This window comes from Grampus griseus (genome assembly GCF_964374135.1).
Source record: "Grampus griseus genome assembly, chromosome: 9".
Taxonomy (NCBI): Eukaryota; Metazoa; Chordata; class Mammalia; order Artiodactyla; family Delphinidae; genus Grampus; species Grampus griseus.
This window is the reverse complement of record NC_139003.1, coordinates 75,829,732-75,853,349: the sequence shown is the minus strand read 5'-3', so window position 1 is coordinate 75,853,349 and position 23,618 is coordinate 75,829,732. Positions and strand designations below refer to the sequence as shown.

Below are 23,618 nucleotides of genomic sequence, written 5' to 3'. Positions count from 1 at the left end.
ACAAAAATTCGGATTTCTGATTTCTTTTAAAAAAATAAATCAGGGCTTCCCTGGTGGCGCAGTGGTTGAGAGTCCGCCTGCCGATGCAGGGGACATGGGTTCGTGCCCCGGTCTGGGGTGATCCCACATGCCGCGGAGCGGCTAGGCCCGTGAGCCATGGCCGCTGGGCCTGCGCGTCCGGAGCCTGTGCTCCACAACGGGAGAGGCCACAACAGTGAGAGGCCTGCGTACCGCAAAAAAAAAAAAAAAAAAAAAAATGTTGCTCAGATTTTTAACTCTCTGTTGATTCAACTTCTCAGGTGGTTTTCTTCCTTCCCTACATGCTCTACAGTCATCCATCCTGTGACTTTAAAATTCAAGTTTGATTTTATCTCACTTTGGCTTAATTCTTGAATGGTTTCTTTGGGTCTAGAATAGAGTCCCAGTTTTTTAGTGACGGTCTGGATTTGACCTTTGCCTGTCCCTTCAGCCTTGTCCTGCTCTTCCTCCCTGTGCGTCCTACACTCCTACCCCATTTTTGCTTGCAGTTCTAACATGTTATCTGTGATCTTTTCATGTGCTCATGCTTTCTGTTTGGATTGCCTTCTCCTGCCTTGTCCACTTTTAAGTAAGAATTCCTCCTCGTGCTTTGTTTCTGTTCATAGGTCACCACAAGGTCACTACTTCCTATTTTATGTCCTATTTCATGATTTCCCATTCTCTTTCTTCTCTTCATGGCCCAAGGACTTAGACTCCTTTAGACTCTCTGTATGCCTCATATTTATCTTTATTATATTGATTATTAAATTGTATTGAAGTCATTTATTTCTGTGTTTTCACATGCAGATGGAGCTCTAAGAGACTACTTACCAGGTCTATTTTTTTTAATTCCCTCTGCTTAGTACAAAGCAGAAGTGTGTGTGTGTGCATGTGTGAGTGAATTGAGTGATTAGGCCACTCCTATGCATTAGGAAATTTTATTTAGAAACATAAGATACATATTAGAAGTGTAACATAGATTGGGCAGATTCTGAATCTTAGTGAGTTGGAGCCTGAAAAGAGATGTATTAAAATTTGCAGTAATCCAGTAAAGAAGTAAGAGGTTGGGACTTTAAAATATGGGACACTCTACATAAAATAAACAATAAGGTCCTACTGTATAGCACAGGGAACTATATTCAGTATCTTATAGTAAACTCTAATGGAAAAGAATCTGAAAAAGAATATATATATATATATATATATATGTATAACCGAATCAGTTTGCTGTACATCAGAAAGTAACACAACATTGTAAATCAACTATACTTCAGTTAAAAAAAATTTTTTTTAAAAGATGGGATAAATGCAGAAAATGTTTTGGAGATAAAATTAATATGAATTGGTAACTGGATTTAGAAAGAAAGGAAGCTGTTAAATGTGACTGAGTAAGCAGATAGTATTGTTAACAGGAGGAGGCAACAGACGAGGAGGTACCTTTTCCATTTTTTTCTTGTTTTTAATAATAGCATTGATTCAATTCACACACCACACAGTCCACCCATTCAAAGTGTACAATTCAGTATTTTTTAGAATATTCAGAATTGTGCTGTCATCTCCACAATCAATTTTAGAACATTTGTGTCACCCCCAAAAGTAACCCTGAGCCCGTAAGCAGTAACTCATTTGCTCCCCAACTCTTACCCCGTCCATTAGCAGACATTTCTCATATTTCCCAAACACTTCCACCCCACCAGCCCTAGGCAACCTTTCTGTCTTTCACTTAATCTATCTCTATGGGTTTGCCTATTCTGGACATTTCATATAAATGGAGTCTTAAAATATATAGTCTTTTGTGTTTGCATTCTTTCATTTAGCATATATGATGTTTTCAACATCCATCCATATTGTAGCATGTATTAGTACTTTCTTCCTTTTTTGGCTGAAAAATATTTCATTCTGAGGCTGTACCACATTTTATTTAATCATTCATCAGATGGACATTTGGGTTGTTTCCACTTTTTGGCTGCTGTGAGTAATGTTGTCTTGGACATCTGTGTATAGGTTTTTGTGTGGACATGTGTTTTTATTTCTCTTGGGTATATATACCTAGGAGTGGAATTGCTGCATCATAACTCTATGTTGAACCATTTGAGGAACTGCCAAACTGTTTTCCAGTATGACTGTACCTTTTTACATTCACATCAGCAGTATTTGAGGATTCCGATTTATTTTCATTCTCACCAGCGCTTGTTATTGTCTGCCTTTTTGGTGGTAGCCATCCTAGAGGGTATGAAGTGGGATCTCATTGTGGTTTACAGCTGCATGTCCATAATGACGATGTTGAACATATTTTCATGTGCCTGTGACCATTTGTATATCTTACTTGGAGAAATGTCTATTCATATCCTTTGCCAATTTTTAATTGGGTTATTTGTCTTTTTTATTATTGGGTTGTCAAACTTCTTTATATATTCTAGATATAAGTCCCTTATCAAATATATAAACTACAAATATTTTCTCTCATTCTAGAGTTGTTTCTTCACTTTCTTCATGGCCTCTTTTGAAGGACAAATATTTTAATTTTGACCAAGTCTAATTTATCTATTCTTTTGTTACTTGTGCTTTTAGTGTCATATCTTAGAAACCATTGCCTGATCGATCCAAGGTCATGAAGATTTATACCTATGTTTTTCTCTAAGATCAGTTTTTTAAAAATTTGTATTAATAAGGAGGGGTCAGGGAGATAATTTTTAAATTCCAAATTTAATTGGGGATGTTGACAGAAATTGAGGTAGATATATCCAATAAGCATTTGGAAATTTGGTACCAGAAATTTAGAGAGAAAATGGGGTTGAAGTTAGAGATTTGGTTGCCTCTTATATAAAGGTGATGGTTGAAGCTATTAAAGTAGTGGATGAAATTACCAAAGGAAAAACCTTGTAGAAGAGGTTGGGGGAGGCCACTGAGAGAAATTTGGTGAAACACACATTTGACAGTGGAACGAGACCAAATGGTTAGTGAAAAAGACCAAGTAGTCAGTGAGTTAGGGAGACCACAGTGGAACAGTGCTACAAAAGCCAAGGCAGAGAGAATTTTAATATTGACTCCTGGGTGTTTAAACACTGCAATGAGGAAAATAAGACTGAGATAAAGCTGCTGGATTTTATGGGATGCCATTGGTAACATTCAGAAACGTACTTTCAGGATAATCACTGGAGGACAAAACCCGATTATGGTAAATTAAAGAATGAGTGGGAAGTAATGAAGGCAGAAACAAGATTGTGAGGACATATCAAGGGTAGAATATTTTAAAAGTGTGTGATTCTGAAATATAAACATTGTTAATACAAATCTTTTAAATATCAGAAATTGCATGTGTAGCTGAAAACAGGTGCATAGGTAGCCAAATTAAAGGAAAAGAGGGGTTATTTTAGTTACCAAATCTGTACCTCTTTTTTTATATGAATAGAGAAATTATTTTTAAACCACTTTTGAGGTATGATTGACATACAGAAAGCTGTACATATTTATTGTGTACAACTGGATGAGTTTGGAGATAAGTATACACTGATGAAACTATCACCACAGTCTATATCCTAAACATATTCATTACCTCCAAAGGTGTCCCGCCCTCTTAATTTATTTTTAATAATTAATTTTTTTGTGGTAAGAACACTTACGTTAAGATCTCCCCTTTTAGCAAATTTTTAAGTGTACAGTACAGTATCATTAACTACAGGAACTATGCTGTACAGTAGTTCTCTAGGACTTACTCATCTTATATAACTGAAACTTTGTATCCTTTGACTAATGCCTCCTCATTTCCTCCTTAGATCAGCCCCTGGCACCCACCATTCTATTCTGCTTCTAAGAGTCTAACTGTTTTAGATTCCACGTATAAGTGATACCATGCAGTATTTGTCCTTCTGTGTTTGGCATATTTCACTTAGGGTAGTGTCCTCCAGGTTCATTCACATTGTTGCAAGTGGTGGGATTTCTTTCTTTTTTAAGGCAGAATAGAATTCCATTTGTATGTATATTATCACATCTCGTTTATCCATTCATCGTTGAATATTTAAGTTGCTTTGCCTCTTGGCTATTGTGAGTAATGCTGCAAGGAATCTGGGAATGCACATGTCTCTTTAAGATCCTGATTTCAGTTCCTTTGGATATATACACAGAACTGGGATTGCTGGATCATATAGTATTTCTATTTTTAATTTCTTGAGGAACCTCCATAGTTTTTTATAGTGGCTGCACCAATTGAGAGTCCCGCCAACAGTGCAGAAGGGTTCCCTTTTCTCCACATCATCGTCAACACTTGATATCACTTATCTTTTTGTTAATAGCCATTCTGACAGGAATGAGGTAATATCTCATTGTGGTTTTTACTTACATTTCCCTGATGATTAGTGATGTTGAGCACCTTTTCATATACCTGTGGGCCATTTTTATATCTTCTTTGGAGAAAATGTCTGTTCAGTCCCTTAGCCCATTTTTTAATCAGATTTGTTTTTTTGCTATTAAATTGTAGGAGTTCCTTGAATATTAACCTCTTATCAGATGTATGGTTTGCAAGTATTTTCTCATATTCTGTAGGTTGCCTTTTCACTTAGTTGTTAACTGTGCTGAAGCTTTTAGTTTGATGTAATCCTACTTGTCTGTTTTTACTTTTGTTGCCTGTGCTTTTGGTATCATGTCTAAGAAATGCTTGCTGAGGCCAATGTCTAGAAGCATTTTTTCCCATGTTTTCTTCCAGGAGTTTTATTGTTTCAGGTCTTACATTTAAGCCTTTAGTCTGTTTTGAATTGATTTTTCTGTATGGTGTAAGATAGGGGTCCAGTTTCATTCTTTTGTATGTGGTAATTTTCCCAACACTGTTTATTTAAGGGGCTATTCTTTTCCCATTGTGTATTTTTGGCTTCCTTGGCACCTCAGTTGACTGTATGTAAGTGGATTTATTTCTAGGCTTTCTGTTGTGTTCCATTGACCTGTATGTCTGTTATTTGTGCCATACTATTTTGATTACTGAAGCTCTGTAATATATTTTGAAACCAGGAAGTGTGATGCCTCCAGCATTGTTCTTCTTGCTTAAAACTGCTTTGTCTATTTGGAGTTTTTTGTGGTACCATGTGAATTTTAGGATTCTTTTTCCTGTTTCTGTGAAAAATGCCATCGGATTTTAATAGGGGTTGCCTTGAATCTGTAGATCACTTTAAGTAGGATGGACTTCTTAATGGTGAGGATTTGGCAGTTACTATCTGACCTTTTATTATCAAACTTAAAATGTCATTTCAGGTTTAATACATTTTTCCTGGTGATTTCTCTCTGATAATGACTGTTTTTTTATGACGTGGTCCTTTCCCACTGAATATTAAAATGGCTATATCAGGGAGTGGGGAAAAGTTTCATAGTAAAAACTGGTGCTCTCAGGTGGTAAGGGAAGGGCAGCAGCTCATACCATATGGAGAAAAACAGTGAGGTAGATTTTATTCCTTAAGCATTCAGAATTTATCCTAGTTACTATGGCCGCCATATAACCACCAACTCTGTAAGCTTTATTTGTAATTGAAGCAAAATCAGAGTTAGCAAAGACAAGCAGGACGAGATAAGGCAAGTTGCTTCCACCATAGATGCAGATTGTTTGTTATAGAAGGCTTCATCTACTGCACAGGACACCATTAGTTTCAAATAAAGGCGGAGGAATTTTGCAGCAAGGAATTCATTCCTTGAATGATAAAGTCACAAATAAGGGATGGCTACTAGTGGTGTGTTTTGAGCATTTATTAAGCTACAGTAGCTCACTTTCTGAGAAACCTGTGGAAGCGTTTAAATTGAGGTAATTTCTTAGCATATGTTATGAGGAAGTAGGAATGAAAATAAGCTGTAGATTTTTGATGAAAATTTCTTTGTGGAAGAACCCTGTTATTTACCTGCTATATGTTTAAAGATGCGTGAAACTCATCAGACTAGGATTATAGAATGCTATGGGGGGAAATAATTTATCTTTAGCTAATAGTCTTCGTAATGATTTTAAGTAAGAATGGCATATGTGAAAACATTTAAAACTAACTACATGGTGTTTCTATTTTGGGGGTTAAGCCCAAGTATTACTTGGGTACAGAATAAGTCCTCTGTTAATATATACACATAGTTTTTAGTTAGATAAAATGTACATAATATTTGTGAGATTTGTCAAGTATACTTACGGTATTAATAGGCCACATAATCACTTTTTAAAAAAATAAGATGTGCAGGAAATAACTCCATTGCTGTTGAGACCATAATCTCTTTCTTTGGATAATATATCAAAACATTTAAATACTTATAAACTTTATAACCTATTAAAGGCCAAAGTAGCTAGTGATCCTGCCTGTGCTCTTTTTGAATCCTCTTTATTTAATCTTCCAAAGGCAACTGACATACATCCAAAAGAAGTGCCATAGTGAACCTGATGGACCTGGGGTAGCAGCGTTAACTAGTGAGGAGCGAACTCGATGGGCTAAGGTTATAATTTACATTTTTCTTTTCTTTTGAGGTATAATTGACTTACAACATTATATTCAACTATACAACATAAGGATTCAATATTTGTATATATTGAGAAATAATCACCACAGTAAGTCTAGTTAGCGTCCATCACCATACAGAAAACTAAAAAATACTTTTTTTTTTTTTTTTTTTTTTGCGGTATGCGGGCCTCTCACTGTTGTGGCTTCTCCCGTTGCGGAGCACAGGCTCCGGATGCGCAGGCTCAGCGGCCATGGCTCACGGGCCCAGCTGCTCTGCGGCATGTGGGATCTTCCCGGACTGGGGCACGAACCTGTGTCCCCTGCATCGGCAGGCGGACTGTCAACCACTGCGCCACCAGGGAAGCCCTAAAAATTACATTTTTTGTAATGAGAACTTTTAAGATATACTCTCTAGAAGCTTTCAAATATGCAATACAATATTATTAACTCTAATTTACACTTTTGGGGTGAGGGTATGCTATTTTTATTTTATTTACATTTAAATTTCAAACACTGAGCTCAAGTATATGCTGGCCCTTTGTTCAGATTTTTGAAGTAAAGATAAATGGACAGACAGCTTTAAGTTTTAAGCAGCATTAAATACATTGTACAATATTAAACTATTAGAGAAAATCTAGGGGGTGGCATAACTTTATACCTTTATGCATTTAGTAGCACAAGTATAGGGACCAGCCATGCAGTTGGAGGAAAAACCTGTTCAGGAGTCAACAGAGAGGTTCTTGAATTCACACTTTTCTTGATGCACCTTTTTGGTAACTTTTTGAGAACCTATTAAGATTTTTCTGGATATTTTGTATTTAATTTGTAACATTTTATTATTATCTCCTTGCCCTTTAGGCACGAGAATATTTGATTAGTCTTAATCCAGAGAACTTGACTATGTTAGAAAAAATTCAGAGCAGTTTACTGGTATTTTGTTTAGATGACGGCAGTCCACATGTAACACCGGAAGATTATTCTCAGGTATTCAACTATCTTATTTTGTTATTTCTTCCCACAGATTTTTCTGGAGGACTCTTGTGTAAATTGAACATGAGAAGAATTTTGTTACATGCAGGACTTTTTTTTTTTAAACCACTTTATTAAGGTATAATTGACATACAAAAAGCTGTACATATTTAATGTATACAACTTACTGAGTTTGAAATATACACCCATAAAACCACTGTGAAACATAATTGTGAAGACAGTTGTTTCCTGTATCTTGGAAACACCTTTTATCTTAGAATGGGGCAGCTAAGAAAAGAAAGTGCAAATACTAAGTCATAAAATATTTAATGCAGGCTTTTAAAACATTTTCTTAGCTATACACACACACACACACACACACACACACACACGTATCAAATGAAGATTATACACACACACACACACACACACACACGTATCAAATGAAGATTATACATAAATAATGCTCTGTAAATTCTTGCCACATTGTTTAGCTCCATTTAGACATCTTATATGTTGTTTAAAGAAGTATGTCTATTATTTGCTTATCAGATGTCAGTGGTTCCCAACCTTTTTATTGATCATACATACAGGAAATTTGCATAAGATGCTGGGCTAAATGAGATTTCATACCAAAGGTGACATGAGAACCTACCTATAACCCACACCAGTGGGCCTTGATATCTTAGTTGGTGAGGTCTGTCCTAAGAATTATATCATTCTTGTGATTTATTTTATCATTTGGTTTTATAGAACACACTGACTTTAGTGAATTTAAGGGTAATTGTGGCCTACTTTTTTTTTTCTGGGGTAATATGATTTCCTGGGAAAAAAATAAAAGGTAGTAGTCATATTTGTAGGAATCTCAGAGTCTTTTGAAAACACTGAAGGTACTTCATAATACATTCATCAATATTAAATGTTAGAAATAAAATAATATAGGATTGAAAAACCTTGTAGCTAGAAAACAATTTTTCCTCTTCCTTAGCTGCATTTGTTTTTAAGTAGAATCAACAAGCTTCTTGAGGAAGAATGTGTTTTCATGAAGTGTTGCTCAAACTTTTTTGCTGAAGTCTACAGTTAGGCATATTTAGATTGCAGCCCATTACACACACATGCGCGCACACAAGCGTGTGCACACTTACACATACATACATCATAGAAGTTTCACAAAACGTAATAATTACTTTGACTATCTGTGATGTACTCTGACATTTATGTTCTATTTTATTCTTTCTTGTAAAGAATGTTTACTGTGGTTTCATGACTCACTTATGGCCCAAACTTACCATTTGAGAAACTGGCTTAGTAGGATATGAATTCTTGAAATATTTTTCTTGTAACTAGACTTTAATGACTAAACTTATCAATGCCTCTTATCCTATTCAAGTTGCAAAAGCCTTGTCCTTTCAATTGTATATTCTCTAAACATTCATGAATGTTGTACCATCGTTCTCTTTTCTGGTAGAATTTCTTGGATTTTGAGTACTATTTAAAGTCAAGGCCAGAATTATTATCTCTTGAATATAATATTTTATTAAATTTTATTAAATTTGGTTTACCTGAAGAGGAAAAGTGAGATCATGTGTGTTTGTGTGTGTGTTTGTGTGTGTTTAAGATATAAATACTTAAAAGCCAATATTAAAATCCTTTAAATTTGGAAATATTACATTTATTTTAGGTTGCTACAAAGGTTCTTACTGGAGATCCAACAGTACGCTGGGGTGACAAATCTTATAACTTGATTTCCTTTTCTAATGGAGTATTTGGCTGTAATTGTGATGTAAGTAAACTACTGAAATTATTTTTTCCTTTTACTCTTTTAGTTTAATTTAATGGCAGTAATCTACAATACTTATGCTGTCCTGTGGTAGAATAAGTAAACACTTATTTAGCTTTATGGCATTAGAGTAAAAGGTTTAGTTATGAATTCTCAGTGAAAATAGAGTATAGGACAAATTATTTTCATCTGTAGTAAGGATAACAGTGGTGTGTATCTACAAAGTGGAATTTGCATGCATTTTTATGTAGTATAAGCTCTTCTAAAATCCACTGTTACCTCTTGTTGAAAATTTTAAAACCTATTTTAAAAGATATAGCATTAGTATATGTTCTATGCACGGAGAAATGTATGTGGATATATTTCTACATTTACCTAGTAATTTTGTGACCTTGTTAAAAAAAAATGACACATGATCTTTGGAACATTATATACTTCTGGATATTAAAATGTCTGGTACTGAATTCCATTTTTTACCTTCTTCATAAAACAAACACATGCACACACACACACAACTTGTTTCTTTTCTGTTCTCCCATTTTTGTCTTTATTAGCTCTGCTTTGCTATTTTCTGATGGACATTCAGGAGGTCTATGAACCAAGAAAATTAAAAAATCAACCTAAGTCACAATTGCAATATATACTTATAACCTCATTATAATACTTTTCATAAAGTATATGATTTGGTATAAAGTAGTATGAGGTAGATTTTTTGTTTGTATTTGGGGGCTTTCCTCCGAAGTATTGATATTTAGTGACTGTAAGATACTAAAAAAAATCCTGTTACATTGATCTGGGTTCAATAGTTGTATTAATCAGTATTTATTCAGTTTTAGGTGATCAAAACCTAAGTCAAATTGGCATTAGCTTACGAAGGTATTTATGGCATAGGGGTACAGCTAAATTTGGGTAATGCTGACTTCCAGTGTCCAGATGCTTTCATTAGAAATTTCTCTCTCCATTTTTTGGCATTACTTTCCTATGTTTGGCTTTATTTTTATGTAGACTACACCATGTGATGGTTGTACCTACAGTCTCATGTTTTCACGGCTCTCCTCGTAGATTAGTGTTCTCCGTGGAAATAGCCAGCTTTTTTTTTAACCCGAGTGGTTCCAGCAGAAGACTTGGGAATAATGCTCATGTGTTGTATTGGCCTGTGCGAATCGTGCACATTCCAGGGAGTTAGCTGCTCTGATTCGCCTGGCCTGGGTCACATACCAAACCTTGGGACCTAGCTGGTAGAATCACTCATTCAAACCACCACAGAGATGTGTGCTGATTGCCTAAAGAAAAATAAAGTAGCTGTTATTGCCGAGGAAGGTGGTGTGGTTGATGTGCAGGTAATAGAATGTCTTCTACAGTAAATCTTCAGGGTGAAAGGTTGCCATGAGTCATTTTGAAGATTTGCTGTCTGTCCTCTTCCTTACGAGTCCAGTGTTGACAAAAGATTTTGTGTTACTTGCCTCAGCTTTTTTCTCTTCAGCTCCTTGTTTGCTTTTTCTTGACCTCCTCAGTTTGGTTCATAGCCTCACTATTCCTTGGAATCTGTCCTTTGTAAAGTAGCTAACTACCTTCTGGCTTCTTCCCTTCATATCTCGTTGACTTGTCAGCTGCAGTTGATTACCCTCTTCTTCATATGCATCTGACACTGCCTTCAACCTCCTAACAGTCTTTTTGGGTCTCCGGATTCTAAAGCTGAGCTTAATATTATTCATAACCGTTTTCCCCTGTGTCTGCTCTCTTCTCTGGTTCAATAGTTTCATTGACCATTTCTACATAGGTAGCTTGCAGTTATATTTTTCCAGTTTTTACCTATTATTCTCATCTTGAGAGTTTTGTTTCACCATATGTTAAATTGTCCAAACTGGATGTTACATTGTTATGTAAGGGTTAGTTACTCTCATCATCAAGAACTCATCATCTTGCTTTCCTCCCTCACTCCCAACCTCCTAAAAAAACCACCTTGCACTACTTGTATTTTTACTGATGGCATCAACATCCTGCTGTTTGCTCAAATTCAGGAGAAAATAACTTTAATGATGTTTCTATCTTTGAATAAAGATACTGGTCCCATAATGTGCATATATCTTTGCACAACTGAAATGCTTTCCTGTAGTAAAGTGTATGGACATATTTCATGTGTATGCATTGTCACCCATATACTTATCAAATTGATCTGATGATCTCCACTTGACCGTATGCTTTTATTATTTATTTATTTATTTATTTATTTTTTTGCGGTACGCGGGCCTCTCTCTGTTGTGGCCTCTCCCGTTGTGGAGCGCAGGCTCAGCGGCCATGGCTCACGGGCCCAGCCGCTCCGCAGCACGTGGCGTCTTCCCGGACCGGGGCACGAACCCGTGTCCCCTGCATCGGCAGGCAGACTGTCAACCACTGCGCCACCAGGGAAGCCGGACAGTATGCTTTTAAAATTCCATGTAGGTTCCCCTTGCAACCTACGATGATTACTGAAAATGCTATTTAACCAATATAAAACATTATTAGTAAAGTATCTATACTGTAAAGTTAAGTTCTTAATCCAAATTCATATTGCTGCTCTTTTCCATTGGTGCTTGAATATATACTTTTGTGATTATACTACATAATAGCATTTCCCTGTTGGGATTTAAAATCCTGGGGTCAACTATTTTGTCTTCCTTATATAGGCTTTGTTGTAGGCTTTTGTAGAAGTACATAGGAAGCATGTAATGAACATTAGTTGTTAATAACAGTAGTTACTAATTATTGCTGTGGGCCAGGATCTGTAGTAAGTACTTTATAAGCATTATTAAAATCATTTTTCACAGCTGCTGTATGCAACTAGGTATTGTTTTCCCTACTAACAGATGAGGCAGTCTACTTAAAGAATTAAGTAACTTTCTCAAGTAACTTACTTGAGAAACTAAACTTACTTATGTAGCTAGTAAGTAGTAATGTTTGGACTCAGAACCAAAGTCCACATTATTAAACAGTATATTACACGTATTTCCTCCATATAAATGAAAAGAAAAGATAAAACTTATGTGAACAAATAAAGCATCAGGAAAGCGTTTGATTTTTTTCTATTCTATTTTCTATTTCTATTTTTTTTTTCTATTTCCTAACTTTCCCGTTGTGGAGCACAGGCTCCAGACGCACAGGCTCAGCGGCCATGGCTCACGGGCCCAGCCGCTCTGCGGCATGTGGGATCTTCCCCGACCGGGGCATGAACCCGTGTCCCCTGCATCGGCAGGCGGACTCTCAACCACTGCGCCACCAGGGAAGCCCTAACATTTTTTTTTTAAATTGATGATTAACTTTCTGCCAGGAGATGAATGGGTAAAATTATAAGTCAAAGAGATTTATATCTTTCAGTCATGCTCTTTCGTACTGGTTCCAGTAAAATACTGTTGTCTTCAATGAAATAATGTATGCAATACCTGTGAAAGTTCTTTGTAAAGCTACAAAGTACTACACATTTGTGAGATGCTGTTAGAAAAGGGTCTTGTCCATGACCTTTGAGTCTTGTTATACGTGCTGTTGCTGGCAGGCGGGATGAACTGCTCTTGCATCTTGTACTGACCTCCCTAGTAAGCCTTTCCTGGTGCTTTGGTGGCTGCTTACCTGCTAACGATATACCGTGTTTCTAGGCTCCATGGGGCCGTAATACAGGGCAGCAAAGCTGTGTAATGTTAAGGCGATATTTAAGACACCTAATTACACCCTCTGAAACTGGGCCCAAGCGTGCTGGATTCATATCTTAAAACTCCCTTCTTTCTCTCCAAGGCTAGCGGTGTCACTTTGAGTTCATGGATGGTAATTGTGTGTAATGTAAACTGGTAGCCTTAACCCAGAGGGGAAAAAAACGCATGTGATGTAATTGTCATCAAAGGAACATGGAGAAGATAAGGCAAAAAGTTTATCCTCCAGAATAAATGATGGGAAAATTCACTAGCCACAGTTCCTTTCTCTAAATACAGCTGTCAAAACTATGACACCCCTGTAACTCAGCGCATCTTTCCCACATTCCTTAAACATTGAGAATTATTTCTGTCACATTGAACACTCTTGTAGATATATACACAAAATCATTATGCTTTTAAATACTTATCTAGTGGACTGTGTGTTTACCAAAAGAAGTTCATACTCCTCCTCCATTTAGCCTTCAGATTTAGTCTGCCACCCCCATCTGCTTTTCCATAGTGCTTTTAAAATTCCAGAACATTTTAGCGTTGTATATGTACCTACGTATACCTCCTTTGACTTCCAATACAAATAGCAATTATTTTCTCTAGATTATTCATGTTTACATCCCTTCCCATTACCTCAAGAGCCCTAATTAAGTGCTTCTGACTTTAAATATTTGTTCTTTCTCAGAAAATAAAATACATCAGGTACTTACTATACTGTGGAATATCCATCTCTTTATCATTACAAGGTGAGGCATTTGAGAATTCTGCATTTTATTATGTGTTAAGAGTGGAGAGAAGGTGAAAATAAAATATTGGGTCAAGTTTTGTTTTGTTTTTTTAATTAGTAGACTTTACTTTTTAGAGCAAGTTCCAGATTTACAGGAAAATTAAGCAGAAAGTACAAAGTGCTCACTTGCTCTCTTTCCTGCACCCCGTTTTATATCTTGCATTGGTATATGTTGTTACATTTGATGAACCAATATTGATACATTATTGTTAACTGAATTACATTGTTTCACTATTTATTGTACAACTTTATGGTTTTGCCAAATGCATAATGCCATTCATTTCCCGTTACACTATCTTTTTAACTCAACACAACCATCAGAGTGATCCTTTTAAATTGTAAGACAAATCATGTCAGTGCTCTGTTCATAACTCTTCAATGTCTTCCACTTTTATAAAGTAAAAATTGAAAGAGATACTTTATTTTTTTATTTTATTTTTTTAAAGCATCTAATATTTTTTATTTTCTCTAATTTTTATTTATTTTTCCATTTTTAAAAATTTTTAAACATTTTTATTGGATATAATTGCTTTACAATGGTGTGTTAGTTTCTGCTTTATAACAGACTGAATCAGGTATACATAAACATATATCCCCATATCTCCTCCCTCTTGCATCTCCCTCCCACCCTCCCTATCCCACCCCTCTAGGTGGTCACAAAGCACTGAGCTGATCTCCCTGTGCTATGTGGCTGCTTCCCACTAGCTATCTATTTTACATCTGGTAGCGTATATATGTCCATGCCACTCTCTCACTTCGTCCTTCGTCCCAGCTTACCCTTCCCCCTCTCGGTGTCCTCAGGTCCATTCTCTACATCTGTGTCTTTATTCCTGCCCTGCCCCTAGGTTCTTCAGAACCAGTTTTTTTTTAGATTCCATATATATGTGTCAGCATATGGTATTTGTTTATCTCTTTCTGACTTACTTCACTCTGTATGACAGACTCTAGGTCCATCCACCTCACTACAAATAACTCAATTTTGTTTCTTTTTATGGCTGAGTAATATTCCATTGTATATATGTGCCACATCTTCTTTATCCATTCATCCGATGGTGGACACTTAGGTTGTTTCCATCTCCGGGCTATTGTAAATAGAGCTGCAATGAACATTGTGGTACATGACTCTTTTTGAATTATCGTTTTCTCAGGGTATATGCCTAGTAGTGGGATTTCTGGGTCATATGGTAGTTCTATTTTTAGTGTTTTAAGGATGGGTCAAGTTTTAACTTACAAAACGTATTCACAGTCTTGTGTATTTTCATTTTAGCATGCTCCTTATGATGCAATGGTTATCGTAAGCATCAGCTATTATGTTGATCAGAAAATTTTTGAGAGTGAAGGAAGATGGACGGTATGTTAGAACAAATATTTCATCCCTTTCTCCTCATAATTTTTTTTTATAAATTTATTTATTTTTGGCTGCGTTGGGTCTTCGTTGCTGTGCGTGGGCTTTCTCTAGTTGCGGTGAGTGGGGGCTACTCTTCGTTGTGGTGCGTGGGCTTCTCATTGCGGTGGCTTGTTGCAGAGCACGGGCTCTAGGCGCACAGGCTTCAGTAGTTGTGGCTCGCAGGTTCTAGAGCACAGGCTGAGTAGTTGTGGCACCCGGGCTTAGTTGCTCCATGGCATGTGGGATCTTCCCAGACCAGGGCTCGAACCCGTGTCCCCTGCATTGGAAGGTGGATTCTTAACCACTGCGCCACCTGGGAAGCCCTCCTCATATTTTTATAGATATAATATTTTTAAGTTTTCCCTATTTTCAGGGTTCAGATAAAGTACGGGATATACCACTTCCAGAGGAGCTTGTTTTCACTGTGGATGAAAAAGTATTAAATGACATCAACCAAGCGAAAGCCCAATATTTCAAGCAGGTAGGTTTTTCACTTTTCTCTTTGATAGTGATACTTTATCTTATAACTACTATATATGAATATTTGGCTATCATCCAAGTATGATGGCATAAAACATTTAAAAATTACAACTTTGATACCTTTATGTATGTCTGATGATTATTTTAATGCAAATGATATTTTGGTTATCTTTGGGGTATTCTCTTTAGGTGTTTTTTCACTGTTCGTATTTAATTCTTTTTGTTAGGCATCTGATCTGCAGCTTTTGGTCTATGCCTTTACGTCTTTTGGCAAAAAGCTAACCAAGAAGAAGAAGCTTCACCCTGATACCTTTGTTCAGCTGGCACTTCAGCTGGCCTATTATAGACTTCATGGACGGTGAGGACCATTCATTTTCCACTTTCAGAGTCTTGAAGTCCAAGGCTATCTTTACTATAGCTATTCTGTCATAACTCCCCAGTGTTTTCTTTTTTGTTTTGCTGTACGCAGGCCTCTCACTGTTGTGGCCTCTCCCATTGTGGAGCGCAGGCTCCGGATGCGCAGGTTCAGCGGCCATGGCTCACGGGCCTAGCTGCTCCGCGGTATGTGGGATCTTCCCAGACTGGGGCACGAACCCATGTCCCCTGCATCGGCAGGCGGACTCTCAACCACTGTGCCACCAAGGAAGCCCCTCCCCAGTGTTTTTTGTTAAGTTTTTCCCAGTTGGCACTGTGCCCTAGTTTGTACTTTCATCAACAGTGTTATTACAGTTTCCATCTGTGACACTTTAACAGTCTTTCCTTGTTTTTCATTACCTTGATATTTTTGAAGTGCCTGCTCTCTTCTGAGAGAGATTTGTCATTCTTCGGAATTCAGATCGCTTGGTTTTCTTGCAGCCTGTTTTCAAGTGGGTTCATGAAAAAGTATGGTTTTATAGATTAGACAGTCTTTACTCATTTTTAGGATAGAAGAGATGGTATGTTATGACTTTCTACATCCTAAGCAGAAGTGGAAGCTCCTTGATCTTCCTTTTTAAAATTTTACCTGAGAATATGTATCTTTAAATGGGGTGTTTAGATCATTTACATTTAATATAATTATCAATAAGGTTGGGTTTAAGTCTACAGTCCTGCTGTTTCTCTTTATCCCATCTGTTTTGTGTTTCTTTTTTTATCTTCTCTTGAATTCCTAGTTTTTTTAATTGTTCCTTTTATCTCCATTATCAGCTACACTGTTTTTTTTTTCTATTGGTAGGGTTTTACAAAATACATCTTTTTTTTGTGGTATGCAGGCCTCTCACTGTTGTGGCCTCTCCTGTTGCGGAGCACAGGCTCCAGACACGCAGGCTCAGTGGCCATGGCTCAGGGGCCCAGCCGCTCCGCGGCATGTGGGATCTTCCCAGGCTGGGGCACGAACCCGTGTCCCCTGCATCGGCAGGTGGACTCTCAACCACTGTGCCACCAGGGAAGCCCAAAATACATCTTTAAACTTGCAATCTACCTTCAGATATTTTCCACTTAAAGTATAATGAAAGAACCTGAAAACAATGCTTCTATTATGCTTATCTCATTCTTTGTGCTATTGTTGTCATACATTATACTTGTACATGTTAACAACCTAATGATGCACTACTATTTTTGCTTTCAACAGTCAATTATCTTCTTTTATTGTGGTAAAATATAAATAAAATAAAACTTGCCATTTTAACTATTTTTAAGTATATGATCCAGTGGCATTAATTACATCGACTGTGTTATGCAACCATCACCACTTTCTATTTCCAAACTTTTTTTTAACCACCCCAAACAGAAACTCTGTACTCATGAAGCAATAATTTCCTATTCTCCTATCCCAACCCCTGGAAATCTCTAATCCACTTTCTGTCTATATGAATTCGCCTGTTCTGGATATTTCCTCTAAGTGGAATTATACATTATTTGTCCTTTTGTATCTGGCTTATTTCACTTAGGATAGTATTTTCAATGTTGGTTCTTTTATGGCTGAATAATATTCCATTGTATGAATATACCACATTTTGTTTGTCCATTCATCTGTTGACAAATGCTTGGGTTGTTTCTGCCTTTTGGCTATTGTGAATAACACTGCTGTGAGCATTCACATGCATGTATTGGTTTGAATCCCTGTTTTCAATTCTTTTGAGTCAATAACTAGGATTGGAAGTGCTGGGCTGTGTGGTAATTCTATGTTTAACTTTTTGTGGAACTGCCCAACTGTTTTCCACAGTGGATACCATTTTTACATTCCGACCAGCAATATACAAAGTAATGTATAATTGTTCTACATCCTTGCCAACACTTACTTTTCTGTTTTAAAAAAAAAAAGAAGCCATCCAGAGTACTTGTGAAGTGGTATCTCATTGTGGTTTTTATTTGCATTTCCTTAATGACTAATGAGGTTGAATATCTTCGTGTGTTTATTGGCCATTTGTATATCTTCTTTGGCAAAATGTCTATTTAAATCCTTTGTGCATTTGGTAATTCGGTTGTCATTTTGTTGTTGAATTTTAAGGGTTCTTTATGTATTATAGATATGAAACCCTTATCAGATAGGTGTTTTGCAAATATTTTCTCTCATTCTGCAGGTTTTCTTTTCATTCTCTTGATAGTATGCTTTGATGCACAAAGTTTTAAATTTTGAAGTTCAATTTATCTGTTTATTTCATTTGTTGCCTGTGCTTTTGGTGTCATATCCAAGAAATCATTGCCAAATCCAGTATTACAAAACTTTCCCCATATGTTTTCTTCTAAGAGTTTTATAGTTTTAGCTTTTACTTTAGGTCTTTGATCCATTTTGAGTTAAGTTTTGTGTAGGGGGTATGGTAAGGATCAAAATTCACTCTTTTGCATATGGATATCCAGTTTTCTTAGCATTATTTGTGAAGAGACTGTCCTTTCCCTATTGAGTGGTCTTGACACTCTTGTTCAAAATCAATTGACCATAGATGTGAGGGTTTGTTTGTGGGTCAGTGTGTTGTTCAGTGTGTCTCTTCTTGTGTTCATACAACACTGTTTTGATTATTGTAGCTTTGCAGTAAGTTTTGAAATCTGGAACTAATGAGTACTTCACCTTTGTTCTTTTTTTCTTAAGATTTATTTATTTTATTTATTATTTTTGGCTGTGTCGGATCTTAGTTGTGGCGTGCGGGACCTTCATTGACGCATGCAGGATCTTTGCTTTGAGGTGCGTGGGCTCTTCGTTGTGGCGCGTGGGCTTCTCTCTAGTTGTGGCGTGTGGGTTTTCTCTTCTCTAGTTGTGGTGCGCAGGCTCCAGGGTGCTCAGGCTCTGTAGTTTGCAGCATGCAGGCTCTCTAGTTGAGGTGCACAAACTCAGTAGTTGTGGCACACGGGCTTAGTTGCCCCAAGGCATGTGGGATCTTAGTTTCCTGACCAGGGATTGAACCTGTGTCCCATGCATTGGAAGGTGGATTCTCTACCACTGGACCACCAGGGAAGTCCCCTTCACCTTCGTTTTTTTTTTTTGTTTTTGTTGTTGTTGTTGTTGTTTTTGCGGTACGTGGGCCTCTCACTGCTGTGGCCTCTTCCGTTGCGGAGCACAGGCTCTGGACGCACAGGCTCAGCGGCCATGGCTCACAGGCCCAGCCGCTCCACGGCATGTGGAATCTTCCCGGACCGGGACACGAACCCACATCCCCTGCATCGGCAGGCGGACTCTCAACCACTGCGCCACCAGGGAAGCCCGACCTTCGTTCTTGAAAAGAAGATTGTTCTGGCGACTCTGGGTTCCTTGAAATTCCATATGAATTTTAGGATGGGTTTTCCCATTTTTGTAAAAATGTCGTTGGGATTTTGATAGAGATTGTGTTGCATCTGTAGATCTCTTTTAGTAGTATTGTCATCTTAACAATATTAAGTCTTCTAATCCATGAACATGGGGTCCCTTTGCATTTATTTATGTCTTTTTAAGTTTCTTTCACTGTTTTGTAGTTTTTGGTGTACAGGTCTTTTTGCCTCCTTGGTTAAGCTTAATCCTAAGTATTTGATTCTTTTTGATGCTGTTGTAAATTGTTTTCTTGATTTTCTTTTCAGATTATTTATTGCTAGTGTATGGAAATGCAACTGATTTTTGCATGTTGACTTTATATCCTGAAACTGCTGAATTCATTTATTAGCTCTAACAGTTTTTTGTGGACTCTTGCGTTTTATGTATAAGTCCACACATCTGTGAATTAGAGATAGGTTGGATTTTGTCAAAGGCTTTTTCTGTATCAATTGTGATGATCATATAGGTCTTTTTCTTCATTCTATTAATGTAGTATATTATGTTGATTTTCATATGTTGAGCCATCCTTGCATTCCTGGGATGAATCCCACTTGGTCATGGTGTATCATCCTTTTAATCTGCTGCTGAATTCAGTTTGCTAGTAATTTGTTGAGGATTTTTGCATCTATATTCATAATGGATATTGGTCTATAGTGTCTTTTCTTACCGTGTCTTTTCTTGCAGTGTCTTTGCCTGGTTTTGGTATCAGGGTAATGCTGGCCTCATATTATGAGTAAGGAAATGGTCCCTCCTCACCAGTGTTTTTGGAAGAGTTTGAGAAGGATTGGTGTTAATTCTTTAAGTATTAGAATTCATCAGTGAAGCCATCTGGTCCAGGACTTACCTTTGTTGGGGTTTTTGATTGCTCATTCATCTTGTTACTTGTTATACATCTAGCCAGATTTCTATTTTTTCTTGAGTTAGATTTGGTTGTTTGTGTGTTTCTCAGAATATGTCCATTTCATCTAGGCTCTCCAGTTTATTGTATACAGTTCATAATATTCTCTTACAATCCTTTTTATTTCTGTAAAGTCAGTAGTAATGCCCTTTTTCTCATAGTTGCTTGTAGTAATTGGAGTCTTCTCCCTTTTTTTCCTTAGTGTAGGTAAAAGCTTGTCCATTTTGTTGATCTTTGCAAAGAACCAACTGTTGGTTTAGTTAACTTTATGTTTCATTTCTGTATTTTGTTTATCTCTACTGTAATCTTAATTTCCTTTTTTGCTGACTTTGGGGCTAGTTTGCTTTTCTTTTTTTTTAGTTCTTTAAAGTGTGCAGTTAGTTTACTGATTTGAGATCTTCTTTAGTGTAAGTATTTAGAGCCATAAATTTGCCTCTGAACAGTGCTTTTGCTTCATTCCATAAATTGTGGTATGTTCTACTTTTCATTCATCACAAGGTGTTTTCTAATTTACCTTCTGATTTCTCCCTGAACAATTGGTTAGGAATTTGTTGTTTTATTTGTACATATTTGTGAATTTTTCAGTTTTTCTTTTTATTGCTTTTTAGCTTCATCCCATTGCCTTTGAAGAAGATACTTTGTATGATTCCAATCTTTATAAATTTATTGAGACTTATTCTGTGGCCTAATATATGGTCTATCCTGGAGAATGTTCCATGTGCACTTGAGAAGAATTTGTATTCTGCTGTTCCTTAGTGGCATATTCTATATATGTCTTTTAGGTGTAGTTATTTATAGTGTTGTTCAAGTCTTCTCTTTCCTTATTAGATCTTTCTACGTGTTTTATCCATTATTGAAAGTTGGGGATTGAATTCTGCAGCTATTGTTGTAGAGCTGTCTAGTTCTCTCTTCAATTCTGTCAGTGTTTGTTTCATATATCTTATAGCTCTGTTGTTTGGTGCATATATTTTTATAGTTGTTATATATTGATGAATTAAACCTTTTATCAGTAAATAATGTCCTGTTTGTCTCATTCATCCTTTTTACTTAAAATATATTTTGTCTGATATATATATACAGCCACTCCTAATGGAAAAAAAAAAATGTATAGCCACTCAAACTCTCTTTTGGTTACTGTCTTTTTTCATCATTTTACTTTTAACCTCTTACTGTCTTGGTTTCTAAACAGAATCTCTTGTGGACAGTATATAGATGATTTTTGTTCATCTTGCCAGTCTCTGCCTTTGATTGGAGAGTTACTGATAAGGAGGGAGAATTCTGCCATTTAGCTGTGTATTACATGTTTTTGTTCTTCAATTCCTCCATTACTTTCTTTTTTGGTAGTAGTGATTTTGATTTTTTTTTTGGAGTGTACCATTTTGATTTCCCTATTCTTTCTTTGTATTTTTTAAGCCATTTTCTTTATGGCTACCTTGGAAATCACATTTAACATCTTAAATTTATAACAACTTAGTTTGAATAATACCAGCTTACTTTTAATAGTATACAAACACTGTGCTTTTATCCATCTCTGTACTGCCCTCTTTATTTTATCACAGATTACATCTTTTTACATTGTGTGTCCATTAACATAAATTTATATTACTGTTTTATGTATTTACCCTTTAAGTAAAAAAACTGTTAAACATTGTTGTTCTGTCTCCCATGTTTCCAATAAACTGGTAGTTAGATTTGGCAACTTGAGACTAGCAATCGATTATTTTTATTATTTTTTATAACAGTAAGTCAAATAGTATTATTTGTTTCCTATCGCATCCTGTTCAGATGGAGGGTGAGTTCAGTTGTTAGCCAACATCCATTATAAAGTTTCCTCCCTGATTTTTTTACCTAATGGTTTTAGTGGCCATTGATGATCATTACCAAGATCTATTATTTCATTACAGGTTGCAGAGTAGTGATATTTTGTCATTCATTCTTACTGCTTTTATCTTTGTTTTTTAAAGAATGCTATTTTAGTGGTGGTTTAAATTTTTATTTACACTTTCTCCTTCACATTTTGAAAGGATACTATTTCAGCTCAGGAAGACAGTCTTATAGACACACTGAACAGAGGAGGCTCAATAACTGTAGGAATTCCCTGGTGGTCCAGTGGTTAAGACACGGTGCTTTCACTGCCGTGGACCCTGGGTTCAATCCCTGGTCAGGGAACTAAGATCCCACAAGCTGCGTGTCATGGCCAAAAAAAAAAAAAACCAACTGTTTGAGCCCTCTTAATGCCCACGTTCAGACCTTTTACTCTTCCGTTTGATTGCTTTAACTCTAAATTCCTATCACCAGGAAAGTAAGAGAGCTTTGTACCAAAAATTGTTGTATCATTCTCCACCCCAGGGAAACAGTCATCATTCTAGGGAACTTCTTAAATAATGCTTTTACTTAATTCTAGAGTCATTCATGTTCTGTACGAGGAAACTAAAGGCCAAGGACTCTATTACCCCGTATCTTAGTAGCTTAGAACAACAAACAGTTATCATCTCACATTTTCTGTCTGTCAGGAGTCCAGGCACAGCTTAGCTGGGTGCCTCTGGCTTCAGGTCTCTTGTCAGGTTGTAGTCAGGGTGTCAGCCAGGACCGTGTCTTCATCTGAAGGCACCCCTTAAAGAGGATCTGCGTACAGTCTCACTCACATAGTTATTAGTAAGGTTCATTTCCTCCCAAGCTGTTGTCCAGAGGCCTCTCTGTTTCTTGCCACCTGGGCCTCTCTACAGGGCAACTCCCAGCATGGCAGCAGGCTTTCCTCAGAGTAAGGAGATGAGAGAGCTCTCTTTGTAACCTGATTTCAGAAGTGACATCTCATTACTTTTGTCACATTCCTTTCATTAGAAGGAAGACACTAAATCCATCCCACACGCAGCGTGAGGGGTTACACCAGGGCATCTGCAGGAGGCAGGGATCACTGGGGGCATCTCAGAGGCCACCTGCCACAGATGCCAATGTTCACAACCTGACAGCAGCCAAGCCTTTGAAACATTTCCTGTTATACCAGGCCGCAGTACATTTTGCTCTTTGATGTTGAAAACAGCCTCTTTGTTATTGAAAATCTCAGTCGTAGTCTGTATTGTAGAACTTAGTCTCTGGCCAAAGCCAGCTTTATTAGGTGAACTCTCTTTGTAATATAACATTAGAGCACTTTCTTTCTCATGATACATTCTCTTATTTTCATTTTTTCTTGTAGCCCTGGTTGCTGCTATGAAACAGCTATGACAAGATACTTTTATCATGGCCGTACAGAGACTGTGCGATCATGTACAGTGGAAGCAGTCAGATGGTGCCAATCCATGCAGGATCCTTCTACCAGTGTGAGTATTTGAAAAGAAAAAATTAACAGGATTTGTCTGTTCTAAAGGAAACTTGGCTCTTAAATAACTAACTTCTTCAAATCCCTGGATCAGTAA

At 36.9% G+C, this 23,618-nt stretch overlaps 1 protein-coding gene across 2 annotated transcripts in view; it reads left to right on the top strand.

Moving 5' to 3' along the window:
• Positions 1 to 23,618, top strand: part of CROT (carnitine O-octanoyltransferase) — a 62,085-nt gene that overhangs the window by 22,692 nt on the left and 15,775 nt on the right. For both annotated transcript variants that reach the window (XM_082661797.1, XM_082661798.1), the window contains exons 8-14: positions 6,375 to 6,468; positions 7,332 to 7,457; positions 9,124 to 9,225; positions 14,948 to 15,031; positions 15,441 to 15,548; positions 15,775 to 15,905; positions 23,399 to 23,522. In XM_082661797.1, the coding sequence (XP_082517923.1) occupies positions 6,375 to 6,468; positions 7,332 to 7,457; positions 9,124 to 9,225; positions 14,948 to 15,031; positions 15,441 to 15,548; positions 15,775 to 15,905; positions 23,399 to 23,522 (769 nt within the window). The remainder of the gene's footprint in view (positions 1 to 6,374; positions 6,469 to 7,331; positions 7,458 to 9,123; positions 9,226 to 14,947; positions 15,032 to 15,440; positions 15,549 to 15,774; positions 15,906 to 23,398; positions 23,523 to 23,618) is intronic.